At 39.2% G+C, this 27,993-nt stretch overlaps 1 protein-coding gene across 3 annotated transcripts in view; it reads right to left on the bottom strand.

Annotated features, from left to right (window-relative positions):
- b3gat1a (beta-1,3-glucuronyltransferase 1 (glucuronosyltransferase P) a) overlaps positions 1-27,993 on the bottom strand; it is a 173,182-nt gene that overhangs the window by 11,806 nt on the left and 133,383 nt on the right. For all 3 annotated transcript variants that reach the window (XM_043676812.2, XM_043676811.2, XM_087976439.1), the window contains 3 exons: positions 14,714-14,856; positions 7,745-8,259; positions 546-842 (listed from right to left, as the gene is read on the bottom strand). In XM_043676812.2, coding sequence (XP_043532747.1) covers positions 546-842; positions 7,745-8,259; positions 14,714-14,825 — 924 coding nt within the window. In that variant the 5' untranslated portion in view covers positions 14,826-14,856. The remainder of the gene's footprint in view (positions 1-545; positions 843-7,744; positions 8,260-14,713; positions 14,857-27,993) is intronic.

Genomic DNA, 27,993 nt, shown 5'->3' with positions numbered 1-27,993 from the left:
ATAAGGTAACCTAACAGTGACCATACGACCTCTTCATTATCATTAAAACCCATCAGGTTCAGTAATGTCCTTGAGAAGAGAATCTATCATCCTTCATCTGCCCTGACTTACATGTGACTCCTGACCCACAGCAATGTGGTTGTCTCTTAACTGCCCTCTGAGCATGGACAATAAATGCTGGCCTAGTCAGTGATACCCATGTCCCACGAATAAAAAACGAAATAGGAAAATCACATGCCAATATTTAAAAAATAGCAGGTGAGCTCTGCCAGTGTCCTGTCCAATATTTATCATTCAGATATTACTTTAAAAGTTAAATTAACTTGCCTATTATCACATTGCTGTTTGAAGACCTTCATTGTGTGCCAACTGGCTGCTGTGTTTGCCTACAAAACAACAGTGACTATATTTCAATAAATAATCACTTGTTTGTAAAATGCTTTGGATGTCCTTTGGGCAAAAATGGTGCTAAAGTCTTCCTTTGCAAATATACATTCTTTTCTACAACCTCAACAGTAGGTGTGATTTATATATATAGGATCTACCTTAGTGCAATTGGCTGCTTTAGGTTCCAGGTCATTTAGTGTCACCAACTCTCGTAGAAGACTACTTTCTTGATAGCCACCCTTTACTCCACGCAGCTTGAAGTAAGCTTGAGGTCTCTGCAGGATTAATCGAAGGTTTATTGCAAACCCTGCCATATCAATGGCAAATGGTCTGTGTGGATCAAACACTGTTTTCCATCCATAAACTTTTCCCATTGCATTCACTTTTGGAGATTCATAACGGAGTCCACCCACAAAGGCAACAGGCCAGACTGAGACTTTCCTTGTGGCACGCATCTAATGGAAAGTGAGGGAAAAAAAAGTGGTAACATGTTCTGTTCATGGAAATCAAGTCAACAGAATTACCATCAAAATGTATTTAAAAAGTTAGTCCTTTATGTATTTTAATAGCATGTAATATGCAATCAAAACTTCAATCAAAATGAATCTCTATTTAGTTAGCATGATTGGAAGATGTGACTCAAGATCAGAATACTTTCATTTTGGATATGTTTTATCTTCTCTTTAATGTCACAAACCATGTAATATCAGTAAAGATTTTCACATTTGCAGTTATCCAGATGACAATAATTCATTGTATTTATGAACTTTTTTAAATCCATATGCAATACGGGTATCACTGGAAAGGCCAGCATGTGTTGCCCATTCCTAATTGCCCTTGAACTGAAAGAGCCTTTTCAGAGATCAGTACAAAGTGAACCACATTATTCTCAGTCTGGAACTGCATGTAGCACAGATCAGGTGAACATTGCTGATTTCCTTCCCTGAATAAAATATAAATTATCAGGTTACTTTTCCAGATAATTTATGGTGGTTTCATGACACCATTATTGATCATAGCTTTATATACACACATATCAGTTGAATTTAAATTCTGCCATGGTGGGATTTGAGTGCAAAATGACTACTTAAGATAACAGTATTGGTATGAAAATAATTGTAGAAAATACATACACATATACATTAAGTTGCAATGTGATGCAGTCAACATTGTATTTTTTATTATCCTATTTATTTGTTTTTATGTATCTGTAACATAGGCATTTTGCCCTTCCTTGAATTCACTCAGCACTGCTCTACCTCAGTCTTGAAACATTAAATCACAGAATTTATTTGCTTTGCTGGATCTTATATAGGAATCTGTAACAATATGGCAGCAATTGACCTGAGAGCATAATCTTAGAGTAAGGGATTGCCCATCTAAGACAGACATAAGGAGTATTTTTGTTTTCACAAAGGGGAGTGAATTCTTTGGAATTTTCTACCTCAGAGAGCTGTTGAGACTCATTCTTGAAGAATCTTCAATTACTGATTAAAAATCTGTCAATCTGAGTCTTGAAGAATTTTAATTTAAACATAAAACACATAACAAAAGGTGTAAGAAAATGGTTTCATATTTTATGGAAGTGCATTCAGAGGGGACAGGATTTCTGTCCTGTTGCTGGTAAAGTTGAAGTAAGCCCACTTCCTAAAACAAAAGCCTAATTCTGCCGAGTTGTGGCAGGTGACCCAATGTTGATGTCTTTGCTCCAACACATTCTAGTGGATGCCTAACCAGCATTGCAGCTCTACCCACATATGCTTGTATCTGAGGAAGATTTTCCATCGATCCTCATGATTTCTGGGCTTGGAAGAGGTGCCCAGTCTAGAATCTATTCCTTGAACGCCACAAAAACCTGACTTGACCAAACCAACATTCTGTGCAATGGATACTGGCAAACTGTGCATGGGTCAGTCATACTAACAATCTGAGGCAATACAAAACATGAAAGTCACAAATCAAGATTTGAGCATTCCATCTTAATTGACAATCTAAAGCAATACTCAGGGTTAGCCACAATGTTTAATGCTTTGGGGATGAAACCGCACAGAATAGCGGCTTTTCTCTTCATTACAGTTTGTGGAAAATAAAATTACAGGGTATACAATGTGTTGTTGACATGTTTTTGTCCTTGCACATGGTAACCAAGAGCAATTTTGTTTCTGTTATCCCTCTTAATGAGGATCTGCTCTGGCTGTACACAGCAGAAGAGCTCAGAATTCTCCACGTGATCTGACTAGCATTCTCTCCTCAGTTCAAAACACCAAAACTTCCATTTTGTTTTCTGTTTGTGAAATTTGTTGTGTGTAAATAATTCACCTCCTTCACCTTCATAACAACAACTTGCTTTCTGGTCAAGTTTTCATCTTAACCAACTAAGTGATATTCTGCTTCAAGATCTTGATCCAGTTGATTAGAGTTTCACAGTCTAGTTATCCAGTGTAAGGTACTGCAGCTAAAGGGGTGCTACTGCAACTCAATGAAAATCCATTCACTTACACGGAGTTAACATCAGGCTCGAAGATTATCTATTTTGTTGTTTTGAGGAATCCTTACATTATTGAAGGTATATTGTCAAAATATAAATGAGAAGAGTCAATAGGTTCAGCTTTGATGACCAGACTCTCACGAAAGAGCATGATAACTGTCAAAGGTGCAAAGTTAGGTGCAATATTAGTGAAAAACAAATGATGAGAATATGATACATTTGTCACTGTCTCATTACCATATTTATCATTATCCTGGCATTGTGGACCATAAAGCATTGTGATTTATGCAAGCTACATTACATATTGTTATGATCGTAATGGGTTGAACATTGTTTTTCAAGTTGAGGCATAATGGTGCATGTCCTGCTCAAAGTGTAGATGAGCTTGTGAAAGCTAGCCTTACAACTTTATTCCTGACTTGGCTATTGTTTTGAGGTAAAAACTGCATGTCATCATAAAGTAAAAATCATCTGTAATGGGTCAACGCACATCCAAGCTTCATAAAATATATCAAAGAGCTTCTAACTTTCAAATGTTGATATAGATAGCAGATACTGGAATCATAAAGTGGACCCAGAAGATCAGTTTTATGTAGTTGTGTGTGCTTAAAGCACCAATCAGGAATTGCATTCAAGTTAATGCTCCCATGGGATTTTCCATAATGTCCTTATATGTAGACTGCATTTTGCTGTTGTCGGAAAAATGCATTTTGTTCTTTTATTGAGAAACCTAAAGGAATAACAATGGCAATGTAGAGGACATTAACAATGATAAAAGAAAGAGTTGAGATAACAAGGTTAATCAAGAAATAAATTATAGTTTATGTCTAGCTTGAAAATAATAAATCTTAATGAATGTCACTGAAAAAGAACAGTTTCTTAATATTTAGCAGAAAAGTAAAGCAAATGCATTAATTTAACATCAAAGTCAAGGGAGGTATCACAACTCTCTAAGTAGATTATTGTAAAAGCTGTGTAAAATTAAGTTATTTTCAGTAATTGATACCTCTGACCTGAAAAAGCAAGTGAGGAATTAAATTATATTTTGCTTAATTATGGCTGCTTATAAAACAGGTTCTGGAGGGAAGAAGTTATATGGACAGATCAAAAGTAAGGATATTGTTTTATGGTTGCTGTTTGATGACTCAAACTAATACAAAGCCAGGCTAAACATAGGAAATATGTTTTAAGGGAATAAAAGCTTTTACTCAAAGACATAGCTATGTTTTAAAATGGCTTAAGTTTGTAACAAAGTTTGTAATATATACTTGGGAATAGGCTCTCTACTTAGTTTATAATCTTGTGTTTTTTAATTTTCTTAGACGTATTATTTGGGGAATTTGCGATGACAACTAATCACTGGGTGGTGACACCACATTATCTAGGCAGATGAAAAAATGATTCCAACGTATCGTTGTTACAGTCTAGGAGAAGAGAGATAAGCTGATGTAAAAGGTACAAGCTTTAAAAAAAGATTGGAATGTTAATGGATGAATGAGGAGACATTAAGAAGTGGCATCATAAAGATCGACTGTACCTTTAAAGAAAACAGTCAGAAATTAAATATGTTACCTAGCCAATCCTGGATCAACCGGAATGTTTCATGTCATGTTGATACACTAATAAGCCCACTTTTGTTGAAATAGCAAAATCATAGGAACAAGAGTAGAACATTCAGCCCCTTGAACCTTTCCCCCATTCATTGAGATCATGGCTGATCCCTGCCTTTGGTCCATATCCTTTCATGTCTTTGCTTAACAAACATTTATTTTCTCAGATTTAAAATTTGATCCAGCATCCACTGTCTTTTGTGAAAGAGAGTTCCGTATGTCTACCACCCTTTGTGTGTAGAAGTTCTGCCTAACACCTTTTCCAGAATAGTCTCATCTCAATTCTCAGACAATGTCCCCTAGTTCTAGAATCCTCACCCCATGGAAATAGTTTATCTTTATTGACTCTTGTCTTTTCCTGTTAATATTTTGAAAACTTTAATCAAAATCACCTCTTAACCTTAATTTGTATAATCTCTCCTCATAACTCAACCACTGAAGTCCAGATATCATTCTTGTAAATCTATATTGTACTCCCTCTAAGGCCAATATATCGTTCTTGACAAAGGGTCAGTTAGACTCGAAACGTCAGCTCTTTTCTCTCCTTACAGATGCTGCGAGACCTGCTGAGATTTTCCAGCATTTTCTCTTCTGGCTATCGTTCTTAACGGTGTGATGCCTAGATCTATTCAGAGCACTCAAGGTGGGGTTTAACCAGAGTTTGCATTCTTATATTTCTATCCTCTAGATGTAAAGGCCAGCTTTCCATTAGCTGTTTTGATTATTTTCTGTTCATGGTATTTTAAATGCATCTATGCATCAAAACTCCCAAGTTTCTTTGGATATCCACTATATTGAACTTCATACCATCTAGCAAGTACCCTGATCTATTGTTTCTCTGTCCAAATGAATAAAATCAAAATGACAGACATTTTGAATGAACATGTAAGCTATTCTGATTAACTAGAGGTCATTTGGCCCAGCAGAGCTTTCCATCTAGGCAACATATACTATTATTCTAACATGACCCACTATCACATGACTGTAAGCAATGTTAAGTTCATACTGCTGCCTCCCTTGAGACAAATCAAGTATTGTTGATAACATTTCTGTGACCATATGTTTCCTTTCCTAACAGATATCACTCTTGACCCTCTTAGAAATCAACGCTGAATTAGTAACCTGATCTTGGATACCCTTGCATGTATCATTTGTCCTATAGCTTATGGCAGGGTTGTCAGGGCAAGGGCAGGCAGAAGATACTTTCTCAAATTCAGTCTATAGATATTTTATTCTCTCCTGTGGCCCTTTGTTCATTATTAAGGTTCATAATTCATTCTTAAGTTCCACTATTTTGAAGACTGCATCATGTTTCCTTTCAGCCTTTTCTCCAGGAAAATGTGAATTGAATGTCTTGAACTTGATCTACCTACCATTCTCCAGAATGCAACACATACATACACAAAATTATATAACCTGGTTCAGATTGAGATCCAATGGTTTGCAGATGCAACCAGTTGTAATTTGAGTTTATCAATGGATTCATACTGATAGGATATTTTCTGTGTTCAACTCCTCTTTCATGTTGCATACATTTAATTTTTTTATTCATTTATTTGGATGTGGATATCAACAATAAGGCCAGTATCTATTGACTATCCTCAATTGCCCTTGAGAAACTGGTAGTAAGCCAACTTCTTGAACTACAGAAAGCAGCTTGATACAATTTAATGGCTTACTGCAGAGTAAGTAGGAGTCTATTGATGACCAGAGTGACATATAGGTCAAACAGATAAGGACAGCATGTTTTCTCTCCCTTAGGTAATTAATGAATTAGATGATGTTTCTTTCAAATCATTCAGTAGTTTTAGTGTCATGATACTAACATTTTTATCCCAGATCTATTTAATTAACCAAACTTAAATTCCCTAGCTGCCATGTGGCTTTTATAATCTCATCTCTGGACAAATAAAATACTCACTTTCTGGCAATGCCTAAGCATTGTCTACATGTGTCCACATTATTTTACTCCTTCAGTGTAATTGAACCAAGACTCTGTGAAGAGAATCAATAAACTTTACCCTTCTTAACTATCCCTACAACTTCGTATCATCTCCAAACTTAGTTAAACTATTTCACCCATACCCTACTCCATATAATTTACCAATAATTTGATCAGAAAACTCAGGGCAAGTTTGTTAATGTTCCTTAGTTATTTTGTCCCTTCATCAATAGACTTTATCTCTGGATAAAGTGGAATTTGCTCATACTCATTGACAATCCTTACTAGTCTCAGACGTGAAACTTCACTGAATGCCTTTGAAAATTCAAGTAAACTACATTTACTAGATACTGATGTGTAATGTATTTTTAAACCAATGGGCAAATGTGGGAAGACACATAACAATGGCATAAGTGTAAAATGGGAGATATTTTATAAATATGTACAGTTGGTACAGAACCCTTCTCCAGTCATAGAGTCATAGAGATGACAAGGTTTTCTGCCATTATTGTGTGCAGAGAAAATTACTTCTCAGAGTGTGTACACTAGAGAATGCAGCTTATAGGGGATAATCATCTAATTTACACAACAAGACACATGCCAGGTGTACAGCGATTGTTTGCAGCTGAGGGAGAACATGAACAAATAAACACTGGAAATGGATACAGTATGTGTTGCACAACAGACAGGAATATTTAAGTCTGTAAACTGCGGGTTCAGATGATGTTTTTAAACAACTTAACTTCTGCCAAGGCTTGGGACATAATCAGAATCTAAACATGATCCTCGATAGGAGCGAAAGTAACAGAGTAATTGTTATGGGGGACTTTAACTTCCCCAATATTGACTGGGAATACTATAGTTCAAGTAGTTTGGATGGGTCAGATTTTGTTCAATGTGTGCAGAAGGGTTTTCTGACACAATATGTAGACAGGCCAACAAGGGGCGATGCTACATTGGATTTGGTACTGGTGAATTAATCCGGCATGGTGTTAGATTTGGAGGTAGGTGAGCACTTTGCAATAGTGACCATAATTTGGTTATATTTACAATAGCAATAGGCAGGGAACGGCCTGCCTGCGACCGTAATAGACTCGCCGACGCTAAGGGCATTTAAATGGGCGTTGGACATACATATGAATAATAATGGAAAAGTGTAGATTAGATGGGTATCAGATTAATGTCACAGGTTGGCGCATCATCGCGGGCCGAAGGGCCTGTACTGCGCTGTAACGTTCTATGTTTTATGTAAACTCAGGACACAAACTTGTCACTTGTTCTAATTACAATCAGGCAATATTAAGACATTGAGCTTACCTCTTCAAACAACTCTAAACTGTAAGTGTTGTCATCGTCTGCGAAATATATGATCCCTTGCTGCGTGTTGTTTAAATTGAACATTTCCCGAAGCCATCTTAGTGCCAGGTTTCTTTGCATTGTGCCACGTGGGAAACGAGGATCTCGAATATCTCCTCTCAGTTTGTAACTGCGTGGTGTCTCTACATTCAAGTGTGTGTAGTTAAGGCCCGTCTCCTTGAGGAGTTGGGTCACCAGTGTTGTTCTTCTCTGTGCATCCTCCACCACTATCCAGTGGAGATTAGGCACATGTAGTAGGGTGTTAGCAACCCTTGTCAGTTCTGCTTTCTGTACAGGCCTGCTATAAGTTGGAGTGATGACATGAATTGTGGGGAGGATATCCGACCAGGGAGGAGGCCGTGTGTAAACATACTCTGTCCTTATCACCTCCACAATATCCTTATCTGACGGACAATATTCCTTGGAACCTGATGATTGACCAAGATCTCTGCGGTTGCCATTCTCACTCCCATCATCTGAAAAAGGTAATTCATGGTTATGTTTTTGTAAACTTTAAAATGACTGAATACATGAGTTTTTGATAATTCATCTATGTATTTTGTTCACAGCAAAATGTGAACTCAGACTCTACCACTAGATGGCACTCCACATTAAGCCATCCATTAGTTGTGTCATACGTATCATATTTCTGTGCAATATGATATATCACGATTACACTTGTACTTATGTTGCATATTATCAGATCAAAATAAATCAAACCACTTCAGCAAAGGAATTATTTTTGAAATGCAATTCTAAAAGCAATAATAGTAAAATTATTGTTGGTCTGGATATCTGAAAAAGATAAAGTATTGGAGAAACTCAGCAGGTCTCAAGAAGATTCATATTGGAGTCAAAATATTAATTGCTTTTTTTCTTTTGACAGGTAATGCCAGACTTGCTGAATTTCTCCTGCACTTCTTTATTTTATTACTAATAGCAGTAGCTATTCTGGACAAGGGGATGAACATCACTTTTATGTGGTGATATTGACTTGTATATCAGGAGAACTCCATCTTCTTAGTAATAGAATGGGATCTTTAACATCAACCTGAATGACCACATTGGACTTTGCCTTATTGCCCCCACTGTTAAGATGATTGACAGTGAGGAAAAAGGTCTTAGGTTACAGGCGGATCTAGATGGAGAGATCAGGTGGGCAGATCAGTGGCAAACAAAATTTAACCTGATAAGTGTGAGGTGGTGTACTTTGGAAGAGATAGCAAGAGAAGGAACTTCTCAATGAATGGCAGATCAATAAGTATCTCAGAGGAAGCAATGGATCTTGGGTGCTTGTCCACAGATCCCTGAAGGTGACAGGATAGGTCAAGGGATAGTTAAGAAGGCAGGAGAAAGTGAGGTCTGCAGATGCTGGAGATCAAAGTTGAAACTTTATTGCTGGAACAGCACAGCAGGTCAGGCAGCATCCAGGGAACAGGAGATTCGACGTTTCGGGCACAGGCCCTTCTTCGGGCCTGTGCCCGAAACGTCGAATCTCCTGTTCCCTGGATGCTGCCTGACCTGCTGTGCTGTTCCAGCAATAAAGTTTCAACATAGTTAAGAAGGCATACTTGCCTTTATCAATCATGACATAGATTATAAAAGCAGGGAGCTGATAAGAAACATGTTGGTTAGGCCACAGTTGGAATGCTATGTGCAGTCCTGGTCACCACACTCTTGGAAGGATGGAGGTACATTGGAGGGGATGCTGACCGGATTCACTAGGATGTAGCCTGGGATGCTGCAGTTTAGCTATGAAGAGAGGGTGAATAAGCTTCAGTTGTTTTTCTTCAGAGTGGAGAAGGCTGAGAGGGGATTTGACTGAGGTGTATAAGATTACGGGTTGTATAGATTGTCATTACAGACGGTGATAGAAAGCAGCTGTTTTCTTTAGTTGCAGGGTCAATAACAAGTTGGCAGAAATTTAAAGAGAAAGCTGGCAGTTTCAGTGGCCATTTGGAGGAAAATTACTTTCACGCAGAAGGTGATGAAAACCTGGAATGGGGTGGGGGGAGGGGGGAATAGTTGAGGCAGGAAACCTCACAACCTTTAAAAAAATAGGTGGATAAGCACTTGAAATGTCATAACATTCAAGGCCGAGTGCTAGAAAGAAGGAAGAGAATAGATTTATAGTCTTTGACAGTGCAGACTCAATGGCCAAAGGACCTCTTCGCCACTGTGAGATTCGTGACGCTATTACCCAGCCAGGGGATGGTACCCATGACAGAGCAGCACTCAGTTTGCACTGCATAGCAATGTCAGCTCACTTTATGAGTTCTTGTCAGCACATAACTGATAGTTATGGAGCTAAAATGACACACAATGATATGTCTAATATATTTAATAGTCTAGAAGGGCAAAAAGTAAATTTGGGCATCAAAGATTGCAGGATCATGGATTCACAATCACAATTCTGCACTTCACTGACTTGATCTTCCTTTTCATGGAGTGCCACACTAAAACAGAGAGGTGATAAAACAATGAGAACAAGCTGAGTGGAGTCCCATGAAGCCATGATTACAGAACATCATTGAAAAGTATCCAGATCAAATTTCCTACTTCATTGATCAAAGGCTACAACTTGGATTTATTGAAGAGGAGGCAGGAAAATGTATCGCTTCTTTATAAAAAACCAGATATATTTAATTTCTGTAAATTTATGGAATATTCCATTGTAGAAGATAGTTTTATACGAAACATATTTTTACAGATGCTATGTCCATATGATTATACAAAGCAAAACTTGTCTTAACACTGATTCTCTAAACTTAACTGTTAGTTGTGGTGTTGCAATCATACAACGTTTCCAACATATGCATTTGAGTATCCAATAATTGATGGCTGAGCCCCACTGTCCCAACCAGGTATGAATACCTACATTTTACACCTATGTTGTCTGGCAATGGGACATTATTCAAATTACATTTTCAGTCTGGCGAGTTGTGACAATAATGTGATTTCATGACCATGCTAATATAATAATAGATTAGTTGAAGGGTTAATTCAAATTAAAATCATGAGTCTTATAAATGCTTCTAACGTAATATGTAAATATTGAATATACATTTATTTAAAAATTTGACTATAAGTGGTTATCAGAAATTAGATTTGGTTATTAGCTCAATTCAAGAAGCTGACCAAAACTTGAATATTCTAGTTATCCTATGACATAACTAGTATCCCTGAGGAAATTTGCAAAATAAGTGAGAGATGTGTGTAGCTGAATCAATTGCAAGGTGGAAGTCAGGTAGGTAAAAACAAGGACTGCAGATGCTGGAAAACTGATTCTAGATTAAAGTGGTGCTGGAAAAGCACAGCAGTTCAGGCAGCATCTGAGGAGCAGGAAAATCGACGTTTCAGGCAAAAGCCCTTCATCAGGAATACAGGCAGACAGCCTGAAGGGTGGAGAGATAAATGAGAGGAGGTGGGGATGGGGAGAAAGTAGCATAAAGTACAATAGGTGAGTGGGGGAGGGGATGAAGGTGATAGGTTGGAGGGGAGGGTGGAGTGGATAGGTGGAAAAGAAGATAGGCAGGTAGGACAAGTCATGCGGACAGTGCTGAGCTGGAAGCTTGGAACTAGGGTGAGGTGGGGGCAGGGGAAATTAGGAAACTGTTAAAGTCCACATTGAAGGGTTGAAGTGTTCTGAGACAGAAGATGAGGCATTCTTCCTCCAGGCGTCGGGTGGTGAGGGAGCGGCAGCGAAGGAGGCCCAGGACCTCCATGTCCTCGACAGAGTGGGAGGGGGAGTTGAAATGTTGGGCCACAGGGTGGTGTGGTTGATTGGTGCGGGTGTCCCAGAGATGTTCCCTAAAGCGCTCTGCTAGGAGGCGTCCAGTCTCCCCAATGTAGAGGAGAACGCATCGGGACCAACGGATACAATAAATGATATTGGTAGATGTTCAGATAAAACATTGATGAATGTGGAAGGCTCCTTTAGGGCCTTTGATGGATGTGAGGGAGGAGGTGTGGGCGCACATTTTGCAATTCCTGCGGTGGCAGGGGAAGGTGCCAGGACGGGAGGGTGGGTTGTAGGGGGGGCGTGGACCTGACCAGGTAGTCAGGAGGGAACGGACTTTGCGGAAGGCGGAAAGAGGTGAGGAGGGAAATATATCCCTGGTGGTGGGGTCCGTTTGGAGGTGGTGGAAGTGTCGGCAGATGATTTGGTTTATGTGAAGATTGGTAGGGTGGAAGGTGAACACCAGGGGCGTTCTGTCCTTGTTACAGTTGGAAGGGTGGGGTCTGAGGGCGGTGGTGCAGGATGTGGACATCCACCTTCCACCCTACCAAGCTTCGCATAAACCAAAACATCTGCTGACATTTCTGCCACCTCCAAACGGACTCCACCACCAGGGATGTATTTCCCTCCCCATCCCTTTCACCTTCCGCAAAGTCCGTTCCCTCCGTGACTACTTGGTCAGGTCCACTCCCCCCCTACAACCCACCCTCCCGTCCTGGCACCTTCCCCTGCCACCGCAGGAATTGCAAAACCTGGGCCCACACCTCCTCCCTCACCTCCATCCAAGGCCCTAAAGGAGCCTTCCACATCCATCAAAGTTTTACCTGCACATCTACCAATATCATTTATTGTATCCGTTGGTCCCGATGCGTTCTCCTCTACATTGGGGAGACTGGACACCTCCTAGCAGAGCGCTTTAGGGAACGTCTCTGGGACACCCACACCAATCAACCACACCGCCTGTGGCCCAACATTTCAACTCCCCCTCCCACTCTGCCGAAGACGGCGGTCCTGAGCCTCCTTCACCACCACTCCCTCACCACAAGACGCCTGGAGGAAGAACGCCTCATCTTCCGCCTCAGAACACTTCAACCCCAGGGCATCAATGTTTCCTCATTTCCCCTTCCCCCACCTCATCCCATTTCCAAACTTCCAGCTCAGCTCTGTCCACATGACTTGTCCTACCTGCATATCTTCTTTTCCACCTATCCACTCCACCTACCACCCCCCGACCTATCACCTTCATCCCCTTCCCCACTCACCTATTGTACTCTACGCTACTTTCTCCCCACCCCCACCCTCCTCTCATTTATCTCTCCACCCTTCAGACTTCTGCCTGTATTCCTGATGAAGGGCTTTTGCCCGAAACGTCGATTTTCCTGCTCCTCAGATGCTGCTTGAACTGCTGTGCTTTTCCAGCACCACTCTAATCTACAGCAAGATGGAAGTCAGTCAGCTTCAAAATATTCTTGTGTGAACTCGTTAACTAAATTTCACATAATTTAGATAAGAGAGCCTGAGACAAGAGAGCCTGAGATTTAATGACAAATTAAATACAATTTATTTATTAGATTTGGATTGGGTAGCTCAGTTGCCTCAATGGCTAACAATGATTAGAATAAATCCAACAGTAAAGGTTCAGTTCCCTGGTCTGATCAATGTAGATTTGGGACCTGCCTCCTGGCCCTGCCTCTGAGAGTGGAGGGCAATGATAAGTCACCATTGACAAAACCAGCTCAAGATAGAGCATCAGCAGACAATGAGTCAAGGACCTACCAATGGCTGAGGAGGAGCATATCAAATAGACACAACATCAGTAAGCCAAACCATCAACTGGCCACAATTGAACAGCAAAAGGATGGCCTGAAAATGTTCTGCAAATTATTAACCTTGAAATACTGTACAAAGCACACTCAGTGTTACCTTAAGAGTTAAATAAATTAGTGGAGTAATTGCAATCAATGCACAATTCTTCTATATACCTCAAGGTGGTTAATATTCATTAATTTAAAACTGTTAAATAGTCTTTAGTTCTATCGGATTAATAGATTTGGGATTTCATGAGGCTATTGAAAAGGCAAGTGAGATATTAGAAAATATTTGCAAGATAATTCAGGAAACATATTTCATTCTTGTACAAGGCTTCAGTCTGACCTCACCCAGAACACTGCAGTTGAATTTCCACAGGAGTTTCCTCAATCATTTGCTTCAACTCTCTTAATTATCTCTGATGACTTGTTCCTCAAGGGAGATTACCTGGTTGTTGAGGGGATATGGATGGATAGGGATGATGGTGAACTGAAGTTCCGTTATATGACAGGATAGGACAGATTGTTGGTCCAGCTTGTCCTTTTTGTCTTTCTATGCTCCAATCTTCTTTCATCTACCAGAATTTTTGCTGCACTGCTGTCTTGTTTCATTCAGTTGTTGACTGGTGTTGATTAATTTTCTAATTAACTGTGCCTCACACTGATGATCTGTTATTTATTTTCCAATGTATTCAGTTACATTTACACTCCAATAGTACTTCCTTTTCACATTTAATTACTGTTCATATTCAATTCAATCTCTCCTTTCAATTAGACAATCATCTGCCTCATACTTTCACCATCCTGAAGCATGTAGTGGAAAGTCCAAAAGTCAGGATCTCTCATTTGTTACTGGAACTGTCTAACATTTCTTCTAAAATCTAAGCAGAAGGAAAATGTTCATGGAAGGTGGTCAAATTTTATCACTACATTTCATCAGCCACACAATAGAGACAAAAATCTGCACAACTAGAATGTGTATAGGAAGATAATTTTAAATAATTGAGAAAACAAATGACTGAAAGCAAAGCACCCAAACAAAGTTTAATGAAATTTCTATAACTTTCAGTTCAGAAATATTTCATCAACTATTTCAAATTTTCATCTAAGTGAAAAATGATGGCTGTTGACACTTTTCAATTGCCTGGAAATGGCATCACAATATTGGCATTTACAGAACATTTATTAGCTTATTAACACCTCGCAGAAATATTACATGGACAAGGTATCTTTTTGAATTCTCATATTTCATCAATGGATTATATTTTTCCAATCCTGATGTTTCTATATTTAGAGGACAATTATAGAAAATAGTGTTCCTTTCAAGAATCATTTTACAAACAATGAATAGTTTGGGTAACTTGTAAAGTTGTCATCACTTACCCTTTCTCAGGGCTAGCAAGGGTGAGATGGCGTTTTGGTGCCAAACTGTAATAAGCAGAGTCCAGGGTAAAACAATCAATACAATTGCGAGGATGTCCCGTCTCTTCGGCATCTCCAAGGTTGGTCCTACATTCCTTCATCACCTACCACAAATCCCAAAATGTTTAGGGCTACAGTACATTCAATGGAAAACAGAGTTCATAATGCTCTACAGAAGTTACACATGACATTCCTGCTTCAATTTGATGGAAGACTACTACAATTACAGTAGTCCCTATTTCATAGAGGTGAGATATTGCCTTTGGGACAAACAATGATAGTGCAGTGCATCTGAGGAAAAGCTGGGGCTTAATCTTCCACCCACATGTTGCTGCATCATTGGTTCCAACAGTGCTGTTAGAAGCAAGTTGATCAGAGCAAGAACTGCTGTGTGCACTTCCAGAGCTCAGTTTAAAGAAACAGTGATGGAATTTTAGGGCTTGCATGCTCTGTTGTCCTCTTCATCCTGTGCCCATTTGAGCAAAAATACCTTAGAAGGATGGGGTGAGCTTAGAAGAATGTGTGTATCTGCATGTAAGGGGTGGTGGGTGTAGGAAAGTAAAGATGAAATCTCAACCTGGACTAATTCCAAATCAAAGTCAGGACAGAAATAACTCAGGAGGGTGTGTGTCAGAAAGAATCAATATTCTGAAGTATTAGAAGATGATGAGTTTCATGCTGATCAATTTTGGGTTTTCTGGACATGGTTATAAAGAAATAATTGAAAAAGAGTACCTGCATGTTATTTTCAAAAGTGTTTGAGTGAACTAACAAACAGACAAAGTTAAAAATGATACAGCACCAGGTTATAGTCTAACGCGTTTATTTGAAAATACAAGCTTTCGGAGCACTGCTCCTTTGTCAGGTAGCTACCTGCTGAAGAAGCAACCCTCTGAAAGCTTGTACTTTCAAATAAACCTGTTGGATTGTAACCTGATGTCGTATCATTTTTAACTTTGTCCACCCCAGTCCAACACCGACACCTCCACATCATAACAGATAGATAGTTTGTACAACATGATGCAGAGGCAAAATATTGTAGATGTTGGAAATTTAAAATAGCAACAGAAAATGTTGGAAATACTCAGCAGGTTTGTTGAGAAGGAAACAAGGTTAGCAGAGTCCTGATAACAGGTCATTGACCTTAAACATTAACTATATTTTTTCTCCCTCTAGATGGACGTGGTCAGAGCTGCCGAGCATTTCCAGAATTTTCTGTTTTCATTTATTTATGATTTAATGTTTATTGGAAGATTTAGAATACAATAGACTAGTGAACCAATGTATAATATGTTACATCTCTTAAACAAATGCACTGTACCTGTTGTCATCAGAGCTTAGCAAATATCACCTTCATTCAGATAAGAAATTACATTCAATGCGCAGACCTTTTCATTTCTGACTCTGTTGCCAATAAAACATTTCAAACTCAATCAGTCAGGGTTGAGTACAATGCTCTGATTGTCTAAACATTACATTTTCACATATCACTGAGTCATCACTGTTACAACACACATGGCATCAGCACACAGCAACTGAACGAAATCTGACAGGCTTTTAAAAGCAAAAATATGATTTTTCACTCTTTCAAAGCCAAAAGCAAGCAATATTATTGGATACTATTTTAATTCTACTGCTTGATGAGAACAGGCTGATTATTTGGAGTACTCAGATGAACAAATGTGTTCTCGAATTACTTGTCTTAGTCCAGCTGTATGGTTTTCAGCACTGTATGCCTGCTACTGCTGGAATAATAATAATCTTTTTGAAGTTCTCATTTTTGCTTCTTTCTTTCATTCTCATTCTCTTAATCCAACCTTTCTTCTTTCTTGATTTCTATTTCCATACCTAACTTGAGTTTATTTTAGTCGAAGAGTGTGTGCTGGAAACTGTTGCATTTCATGGCATTCCTCATTCCTGATGAAGAGCTTATGCAAGAAACGTCGATCCTCCTGCTCCTTGAATGCTGCCTGACTGGTTGTGCTTTTCCAGCACCACACTCTTTGACTCTGATCTCCAGCATTTGCAGTCCTCACTTTCTCCTAGTTGAATTTATTTCACCCGATTCAATTCACACTTTATTTCAGTTGTTCCCCTGTTAACTTCTCAACCATGAACTCATGCTAGTCAATGATACACCACCATTCATTGAAATCCCAAAGATCTCTTTGACCTTGCCATGCAATTATCAGCTCACACTTCAGAAACTGCTAAATTGATATTGAAATAGAGCAAACCAGAACCATCCTGGGTGATAATGGTTAATCTGATCATGCCATCTCTCACTGTAAATTTCTCACTGGCCTTGAAAAGTGGCTAGTCTACCTCAGATTACCCTTGATGGATAAGGTATGTCAAACATTTGAGCAACAGTTAAAGTTAACTGTTCCACACAGCTATTATGCAGTAGCAATGTGACTGCTAATCACCACTAAGAGGATAATAACTTTCTATCAAAAATACTTCCTATCAAATAAATTAGTAATGATGTGTGCCAATTTCTTTTCCATTGTGATGCCAGATTCTAATCCCAAATACTGGCAGATCTTAGCAAATGGTATGATCCTTTTGCTGCTTGCAACAAGCAAGTTATCAAATGTACTGAAGCAGCCTGCACTGGCAACACTTGCAACAGTTTCCAAGGAGAGGCTGGATAGGCTGGGACTTCATTCCCTGGAGCATAGAGGTTGAGGTGTGACCTTATAGAAGTTTATGTAATCATGAGGGGCATAGGTAAAGTGAATAGCCAAGGTTTTTATCTTAGGGTAGGGGAATTCAAAACTAGAGGGCATAGTTTTGAGGTGAAAGGGGAAAGATTTAAAAACTTTCTGAGGGGCAACATTTTCATGTACAGGGTGGTATGCATATGGAATTGAAATGGCAGAGGAAGTGGTAGATGCTGATACAATTACAACATTTAAAAGGCATTTGGACAGGTACAAGGTTTAGAGGAATATGAATCAAATGGCACTAGTTTGGGAAACTAAGTTGGATCAAAGGGTTTGTTTCTGTGCTGCATGACTCTGTGACTCTACAGGATGCGATTCTGCAATTGGCCAATAATTGCTGCATAATACTGAGTGTGCAAAGAATTACATTGACAACCACTGTTGGATTGTCACCTGGGATCACATTATGTCACACTTGCATTAACTGGAAACTACATGTACTGTATATCGGAAACTACACGTACTGTATATACAGGGCCCTGTTATGTGCAAACAGAAAGAACATATGCACGTACTGCAGTGGTGAAGAAATGCCTTCCTGAACTGTTGCAGTACATGGGATACAGCTAAACCCATAACTCTCGTAGAGAAATAGTGAGGATATTTGTTACATATGTACTGCACATTCTGCACCTATTCCAATCAAAAAAAATCCGTAATAGCAATTTGTTCTTTTTTTCTCAGGGCTATGCATTGACTAATCAGAGTTAACCAATTTGGTTTAAATATTCAACAATGGCTGTTGAGTATCAATCATCATTAACTATTACATTCTCTATCACAATGTCTCTACCAAGGAGTGCTCTCCTCTCATTCAGCAGAAATGCTGCTTTCCCCTTGGATTGGTATTTTTACAAATTGTTCTGATGATTGGGAGATAAAGAGTGCCTAAAAAAGGTGAATATTTCAGTAATATTCATGAAAATAAATATGATATGGTGCTGAGTTGGTTTTTTTTCAGATAGTAATAATCAACTCTTCTACTGGTTGTTTGAAGTTCAATCCAAACAAATTCCATTCAGGGAAATTAATGCAGGGTAGTCTTGAGGTTATTGAAGATTATCTTGTGTGGAATTTGCAAAGGGTCAGGGGAAATATAAATCACAAGTGGACTTCAGCCTAGAGCTGCCATTAACTTAATGAATCACACAAGTGACTTCTCAAGTGGTCATCCCAGATGTGGAGCATCCCCAAGTGAGAGGGCATTTAGGGATTCTCTAGACATTAAAATGAATGGGTGAGGAATGATGGAAAGTGGGCTTGGGAATCGCCCCTTTTTCAGATATGGTAGATAGGGTCCCTTTGATGGGTTAAGAAATGTTATGCTATATGTTAAGATATATTAAGAAACTAAGGGCTCTTGTGGCACAGTACGAACGCACCTATCTCTGGGCCCGAAGATCTGGATTCAGTCCCATCTGCTCTAGACATTTAATAAGGTTGATTAAGGAAAAATCCGCAGTGAGAAACCGTGGGCTCTGGCAGTAGCGCAGCTTTCAGAATCATTAAAAGCTGAGTCAGTTCGATTCTGAAGCAACATTTCTGTGAGCAGGAATCTTTTCATCTCATCTATAACATTCAAGGATGTGGGACCAGTGCAGGAAATTGGGATTGGTGCACTTTTAGTGGTAGTTATGTCAGTGCAGATTCGATGGGCCAAAGGGTCTTTTCTGCACTATATGAATCTATGAATGCATGAATTACTCCGACTCCTAGCCCTCTTCAATTCCCACAATTAGCTGAGCCTCTCACATCATAGTTTACAGAGAGCATAGAAGCAAATGCTCTGTGGGATCACATTACTCATCTACTGAAGTAAGTAGTTTCCACAGTACACAAATAAAATAAATAGTTTCATTTCATGTTGTGTAATTCTACATTCTAATTGATAATTTTATATTTTATACACTAGAGTGCAATGTTTAATCTGTGCATAGAGATATGTTAGCAATATACTATTTCAGCAGCTGACTGGTTCTGCTTGTATCTTATCTCATCTGTAATGATTGATATATAAAAAAAAATTAAAGATACACTTTATTGTAGAATCACAAAATTGTTAAGGTACACAACAAGGCCATTTGGCCCATCATGTCTATACCAGCTGTCAGAGCATTTTGACTTAATGCCAAACTCCTGCATTTTCCCATTACATTGCTTCTACTTAAATAATTAGCCAATGCCATCTTGAATCCTCAATTGAACCTGCCTCCATCACACTTCAAGGTTGTGCATTTCAGAACCATACAACAAAGGGTTTTCTCACCTCACATTTGCTCCTTTTGCAGAACACTTTAAACTCTGCCATCTGGTTCTATATTACACCCAATCATTTTAAATTGTGCTTGGACTGAATGGTTTGCTTGGACTATTTCTGAGGACAGGTAAAAGTCAACCACACTGCTGTGAGCCTGGAGCCACATGTCGGCTGGACTGGGCTAGGTGGGAGACTGCTTTCTCTGAAGACCATTCATGAACAAAACTAGCTCTCAATCCTGGATTTTTGTCTGTGAATTTAATTTCACCAACTGCTTTCCTTATTTGTTTTAAAACATGATGCCAGACATTGTGCTTAGCCCGTGCATTGTGAGTTTAATGATGTTACCACTTTGCTATGGCTCCCCCCCCCAGAAAGTAGATAAGATTGGCCATGAGGCCCCCTTTTGTGCTGTGTCATTTCCACAGTTCGGGAAAGAAGCTGTTATTACTGATCTGAGTTATGCTCAGAAGAGAAGAAGGTTAGCCCTTCAAACCTCTCATAATCCTCTGAAAAATGCTTTATTGCATGTATTGTTCTCAGGTCCTTCAAACTTTGTTGTAATGAGAAATGACAGCGTCTCGAGTTCAGTGAGAGCCTCAAACATAACATGAAAGAACAAATTCTACTGTGACTGGATTCATTTTTTGTACAAATTGTATCATATTGCTGGTGAGAAAACGAATTTGTGTTATATAACCATCCTCAAATGTTTAGATACCAAGAGAATCAAGGGATAAGATTTGAGGTAAAAGATCAGCAGAATCTGACTGAATGATGGCGAAGGCTCGTAGGGCTTTATAGTTGACTTCTGATGAAATCACATGTTGTTTCTGTGGTGCTATTAAGGGAATTGAAGTTAATGGAACCTTTCATTTCCATCTGAATCAATAGAACTGGTAGATGGGTTTAACATTTTAAGTACCTCTGACAAAGCTGCACTCTTGTGTTTATCTGTTTCTGCAATGAGGCCAAGGTGACACCAGCTAATAGGAAGTCAATTATATTATTTGCTACATCACACTGAAATTAGATTATTATTAGCTCTGGGGACTGGTAAAGCATTCTTAATCAGCTTTATTGAAATTGAAATTGTTTACAGCAAGAACTCAGGAAATGTTTGGTACTTGGGAAATGCGCGTGTGTGACAGGTTTTGCCATAATAAGGTTCCCTTATAATTAGTTTGTGCATTGTGAGTAATGGTTTTAATTGACTTTGACTTTGTTTTAATGAGGAGGTAATTTTAAGGTGTTACAGAGAGATTGTCATCTCACTGGGTTTGTTTGGTTATAAAAGCAAGATTTCTTTTACAATTCCTGGAGGAGCCAGACACAGAAATCTGGCTTAAAGACTGTAATAAAAGCTCTACCACACTAGATGTTATTTCTGTTGTACTGTGAAGATTAGTCTTGTAGTTTTACAGAGAAACTTCAAGGTACATTTCCCGACACAGCAGTTGGCAGGGGGTCTTGCCTGCTGGGGCTATTCAAATTCAGATCTGTGATACCCATTAGTTCCCAATCATTCGGGATACATGCTTCCTCTCCATAATTAAGCCTCTTCACCAGGTGTGCCTTGTCAGAAAATCAACCCTTTCATTTCAAATGATATTAAGTAATTTTTAAAATCATGGTCCACAATATCATGTCGCTCCACTCTGTGCTGAGATCTATTATCTTCCAAGAGAGATCATGTTTACCATGGTTACATTAAGCAATGCAGCTTTTTCTGTGTTGATTGAATATTGAGCCAATAGGCAGAATAGCTCAATCAAAGTTGAATGGCTTGTTGATTCCGTCTGACTTTGCTGGTGCAAACAAGGCCAATGATCATTGGAAAGCTGTCAAACTGTAGGGAAGCTTCTAAGTTTTGTTATTCCAAACCATTATTACCACAGAGGCATTCAGATGATCATGTAATATTATATCAAGGCAATTTACTGAAACAGGTTACTGAGTCCAAAAGAAAAATGTCATTGTTTATTCTCTGCATCAGTCCCCATTCCAATTTTACTTCAGTTAACTTAATTTTATTATTTCTCTCAGCCTCATGTAGTTACTTAGCTTCGCTTTAAACCCACCTGTGCTTTGGTCCCAACTACCTCATGTCATTTATTATAATCACAGGAGGGACAAATTTATATTGCGATCCCTGATGAGCTCTCCAAATTATGTTACAATCTGGTTAGGGATTGTAACCACTTTTTTTAAAGTAGACAAAAGTTCAGATCCAGGACCTCAATAAGCCACAATGTTCCACTGCTTTGAATAAACAGTAAATCTTTGCTTTAAATTTGAATTATGAATACAGTGCAATGTATGTTAAATTTAGTTCTAACACCCAGAAATAATATGTAGTAAACATTTTCTTCATTGTTCAGTCCTTTGAGTATGGGAGTTGGGAAGTCACGTTGAGGTTGTGCAAGATATTGGTGAAGTCTCTTCTGAAATATTGTGTTCAATTCTGGTCTCCCAGTTATAGGAAGGATATTATTAAGCTGGACAGGGTTCAAAAGAGATTTATCAGGATATTGTTGGGTATGGAAGGTTTAAGTTATAAAGAAAGGCTGCATAGTCTGGGACTTTTTGCACTGCAGCATAGGAGGTTGAGAGGTGATCATATCTTTTCCAGAGGCTAGGCAAGTTCAAGACAAGGGGACACATTTTTAAGGTGAGGGCAGAGAGATCTAAAAAAGACATGAGGGGCACACTGTTTATACAGAGGGCTGTTTATGTGTGGAATGAACTTTCTGTGGAAGTGGGGAATTTGAGCACAATTACAATGTTTAAAAGTTGTTTGGATAAGTATATGAACAGGAAAGGTTTGGTGGGATATGAGCCAGGAGCAGGCAGGTGAGATGGGTTTAGTTTAGAATTATGTTCGGCATGGACTAGTTGGATTGAAGGGTCTGTTTCCATGCTGTACGATTCTATGACACTATGTGTAATATACTATGATCAAACACCTCATGGCACACACTAAACATGAAATGTGATCCACACAAGTCCCATGGATTTCTCAGCAATTATTGCAGAAGTTAATACATGATGAGTCGTCAAATCTCAGTTAAATTCACAAAGGGTTACAATTTTTCACTTCTGTTAGCCTGGTTTTTAAACTTCAGGTTGGGAACTCTTCTGTCACGGACCGATTCCATAATTACTCCTTTTCTGTTGAATCATCCTTTTGTCCTGGATTCACATTCTGCAGACTCTGAAACTGCTCAGAAATTATTCATGAGCATAACTTTCATTTTATTCATTCACAGGATGAGGGTGTCACAGGCTAGGCCAGCATTTATTGCCCATTTGCAATTGCCCAGAGGGCACTTAAGAGTCAATGACATTGCTGTGTCTGACATCACATGTAGTCCAGACCAGGTAAGGATGACAGATTTCCTTCTCTAAAGGACATTTAGTGAACCAGATGGATTTTCCTGACAATCGACAATGGATTGATGATTATCATTGACTCTTAATTCCAGATTATCTTTTAGTGGATTGTCATGGAGGGAATTGACCTCAGATCCCCAGAACATTCCTGGGTCACTGGATTAACAGTGCAGCAATAGTAACGTTAGGCCATCACCTCCTCCTACTCATCACCAAAAATTAGTTGCACTTAGACAGTCCTGACCTTGGGCTTTAATCTTGCTCAGTTACATCAAGAAAATAGTATTTGTCACTTTCAAACCACATTCTCTCATTGCATTGAGGTATTAATGTTGTATTAATTTCAAGCCCTTATGTTTTACCGAACCCAGAATGATTTTTCAACTTTCTCAGCTCCCCAGGAACTCCACTGAGTCCTGTTTCCAATTCCTATCTATAATTCGTATTAATTCCTTGGACTTTTCAATGGTATCATTTTAACATTATAGAACCACTTAGCTGCTTTTGACTCCTCACTGAGTCCCCCTACTCAGTATCTGTGTTTGTCAGCTGCCTTCCCATTAATAGAACTCAATTGCATTCCTAAAATGGAGTCTAGAGCTCACTCTTTCACAGATGTATTAGCCTTCAACCCACCTCTGTCTCCCCTGAACCCTAACTGTCCTGAGTGTCCTATCTGAAAAAACTTGTAATATCCTCCCATTGAATGTTGCCATCTGTTGATTTTTGGAGTTGCTTATTCAGTTAGATTGTCACAGAATACTGGAAATGGTCTGCATCACAAACAGTTCCACATACAAAAAGGAATCACCAGTTGGTCTTCAAACCCTTATAGCACTTGATAATAACTACGTAATATTTGTGACCCCCTAGTTCTGATCTCTCCCACATGTGGAAGCTATTTTTACGTATGAAATTGTTTCATAATTCTAAGGATATCTATAAGATCATCACTTTGTCTTTTCTGAAGAGAGCAGCCCCAGATAATCAGAATTTCTCAGCTCTGGTCTTACCCTTGTACGGTAAAGACCACACTAAATATTAGCAATTATGAAAGGACCTAACTGTCAGACAAGATTGAAACTGCATGTTTTGTTTTGATTAGAATATTACTCCTAAGTGTATATTTGTTCTTAAATAGTTAATATCCTGTATAGGAAGGCTGAGATGTATGCATGGAAAGCTAAGAGAACCAGTGTGTGGAGCAATGGTACTTATGTGTCATTCCTCTCTGAGAAAGTAGGATCATTAACTCATTCCAGATAAGAGATTGGGTGATTATGCTGATTTAACTTCTTTTCTCTAAGCTATCATTGCTCATTATGTCTGAATGATGTTATTAATTTGAGAACAGCAGGAGATATTTTCTAAGGGAGCTTCCACCTAGAAGCATAGTAACCAGCTTCACAGACAGTCCTCTTGGCCAGCCTGGAGACAGACAGGGTCAAACTTCCCAGTGAAGATCAATCATGACAAACACACAGCCCGATGTCTATTCAGGAGGTGTGCTGTGAGAAAGAAACCCAACCAGACCAGGACTGAGTCTTGTTCCCTGAATGTAGATTCTGCCAGATTCCGAGAAATGGCTGAGAAGAAAAGCAGATCTTTAGCCTGCGAATAAGGTCTTAGCAGCATTTTATCTGCTAGAACCGGGGAGGAGCTCATTGGGATATAACGGAAATTTCATTGTATGCTCTTAAAAATCACCAAACAAACCAATTCTTTGATGTTGATTTGATGACAGTCAGGGAAAAGGGGATAACTGAACACCATTCAACAAACGGCTAAAAACTTTGGGCTGAATGGCCTCTGTCTGTATGATTCCATGACTTGTTTTGGCCTTATCTCACTGAAATGGAATCATTGAAAAGGTTAGGAAACACAAATGTGAGATTATTGTACCATTTTATTTAACAAATGCCCTTTACTGTTCTGGTCCTGGATCAAGTTTTACCCATCTCTGCCTCAGCTCCTTGCTTTAATTGGATGAGTAACAAATTTTATCTGATTATATTTCTGTGAAGTACCTTTGAATATTTCTACAATATTAAAGATGCTATATAAATGTAACTTGTTTCTCGGTCATGCTATTTAGGATTAGACATTACTCAGTCAAGTGACATGGGAACCACTGACTGGACTGATTAAAAATGTTGAATCTGAAAAGTTTTTGGGAGCAGATCTGAAATTTGGAAACTACATTTTATTATTGGTAATGATGGCCTACAAACAGCACCCCTGCCCAGTGAATACGCGAACTCAATCTATCCAGCTTCAGTTAGGTCCTTTTCCCAATGTTCTGGAACAGCAGATTTGCAAACATCTGATTATTAGCTGTAAGTTTCCCCAGTGGTATGAAACACAGACATCCCCACAACAACATTTTGATGGTGGTAAATGTGGGACATAAATCAAGCAAAATATCCTTGTTTTGGAATTGGATATATAACATTTTATCTCTCCACCCTGCAGGCTCCTTGCCTCTATTCCTGATGACGGGCTTTTGCCCGAAACGTCAATTTTCCTGCTCCTTGGATGCTGCCTGACCTGCTGTGCTTTTCCAGCACCACTCTAATCCAGATTTGGGTTTCCAGCATCTGCAGTCCTTGTTTTTACCTATATAACAAGCAGTAGTCCACTCTTGAAGACTTACTCAATGTCAAACACAGCGAATTACCTACTTACTGTGAAAGGCAAAAGATCATCACTAAAAGATGAATTTGTAATGTCACTCCCCACCCCATCCCCTCTGCTTCAAGGATAACCAGCAGCCATTAAGAACTGCTAAACTTGCTGATTTCATTCCTTATTGTTCTTCCCAGTGAATTGCATTGAAGGCTAGCCTCCTCCTTCATGGAGAGACTTAAACAGTGATTTCTTAAAACCTGCTCGTGGGTGTATGGCACAATGGCTCAGTGGTTAGCACTGCTGCCTTACAACGCCAGGACCTGAGCTCGATTCTAGCTTTGGGTGACTGTCTATGTAGACTTTGCATGTTCTCCTTGTATCCGCATGGGTTTCCTTCAGGTTCTCTGGTTTCTTCCCGCAGTCCAAAGCTGTGCAGGTTAGATGGGTTGGCCATGCTAGGTGTCCAGGGATGTGCAGCTAGGTTGATTAGCCATGGGAAATGCAGGGTCACAGGGATGGGGAAGTGTGATGTTTGTTGGAGGGTCAGTGCAGAATTGATGGATTGAATGGTCTGTTTCTGCACTGTAGGGATTCTACTATGAGAGTCATGTAAAATTGAGAAATGGATGTCACTGGCTGGGCCATATTTATTAGGTAAAAACAATGACTGCAGATGCTGGAAACCAGATTCTGGATCAGTGGTGCTGGAAGAGCACAGCAATTCAGGCAGCATCCGAAGACAGGCCTGTCTTCGGATGCTGCCTGAATTGCTGTGCTCTTCCAGCACCACTGATCCAGAATCTGGGCCATATTTATTGCCCATCCCTAACTTCTCAGAGGGAACTTAAGGGTTAACCACATTGCTGTGGGTCTGGTGAGTCACATGTAGACCATCATTGGTAAAGATGACAGATTTCCTTTTCTAAAGAACGTAACAAAAGGGTTTTCACAAGAATCCACAGTGGTAACATGCTTGCCAGGCTAGATTTTTGTTTGTTGATTTCAAATTTCACCATTTGTTATGGTGTAATTCAAACCCATGTCCCCAGAATAGTATCTTGGGATTCTGGATTAGTAGTCCAGTGACATTATTACTGTATAACCATCTCTCCTCAAATGTCCCAGCAATAGTCAATCATCAAACCTGTCCTCATTCAGTGTCCAAACTCGCACTGCCCTTCCCATATTCCCCGAGGCCCTCACAAATCAGAAATGATAATAGCTCACTAAAACATCAGGAGCTATGCATTCAAATTATTCCCTAACCTGTGGGTAAAAGTTTCTCCCTACATTCTGTAATGCAATTACAATTCAGCTCTTATATAAGTGATTTTGCAACTTCATTAGATACAGTGCACGGAGAAATTCTGTCTCTTCCTCCCCAAGGGTCATTTTATTCAAATTGTACATTTATCACTTGAGACTAGAGAATAGGCTGGAACTCTCAATGATGCTCAAAGAAAACCTCTTAAGAACATAACTTTCTTTCCTTAATCTTCTATTAGTTCAGGTAATTTTCAGCAGCTAACAGAGTAGTCTGTCACCTGTGCCTGATGAAATGGCTGCTGCAGGAATTTTGTCCAAAGATGTGACATAAGCAAGTTCTTTCCGTGACTTGTGAGCTAAAACTGGATTATGTGGCCACATTCAACTTCCGTGCCTATGAAGTAAATGATGGCATATTACTTTTCATCCTGCCAAAAATGACTCTTTATGCAACTTTGGCTAAAAGAGTTAGCTGTGCTCGTCACCATAGCAACAGTCTAAGGTCACATAAAAATCTACCCAGAAAGAGGCACCTTCTCCCAAGCAAACAGAGCAAACAATTCAAAGAGTTCCAATTTCTTCATTATGTACTTCATTGAGCCTTGCCTTTTCTTTGCCCAAACTAATGGATGTGCTGGCATATCCAAAGAGCTAAATTAAAAATGCACTACAGCACTCCATTTCTGGAGTATTCTTTCAACAATGGCCTGTGCTTCTTAGAGGTGACACTAGTGTTTTTGTTGTTGGGACTTTCAGTGACTCAGGCATGCATTAGATGAGCCAAAAGAATTGATGCAAGTGCTAATCATAAATGGATGTCTGTATGTGTCAATCCACATCTGAACCTTAACTGTCGCTAAAAATGGCAATAATGTAATTCAGAGAAGTGTACTGAACGTGGAATGGCATAGTTTCAGTGCAGATCAATGCAGAACTATTTATGAAATGTTTCTTTGTGACAGATATGA

Source organism: Chiloscyllium plagiosum, unplaced genomic scaffold (genome assembly GCF_037043375.1).
Source record: "Chiloscyllium plagiosum isolate Xiang-an unplaced genomic scaffold, Cpla_swu_hap1 HiC_scaffold_29, whole genome shotgun sequence".
Lineage (NCBI taxonomy): Eukaryota > Metazoa > Chordata > Chondrichthyes > Orectolobiformes > Hemiscylliidae > Chiloscyllium > Chiloscyllium plagiosum.
The sequence above is the reverse complement of the archived record's forward strand: the minus strand, read 5'-3'. Positions and strand labels throughout refer to the sequence as shown.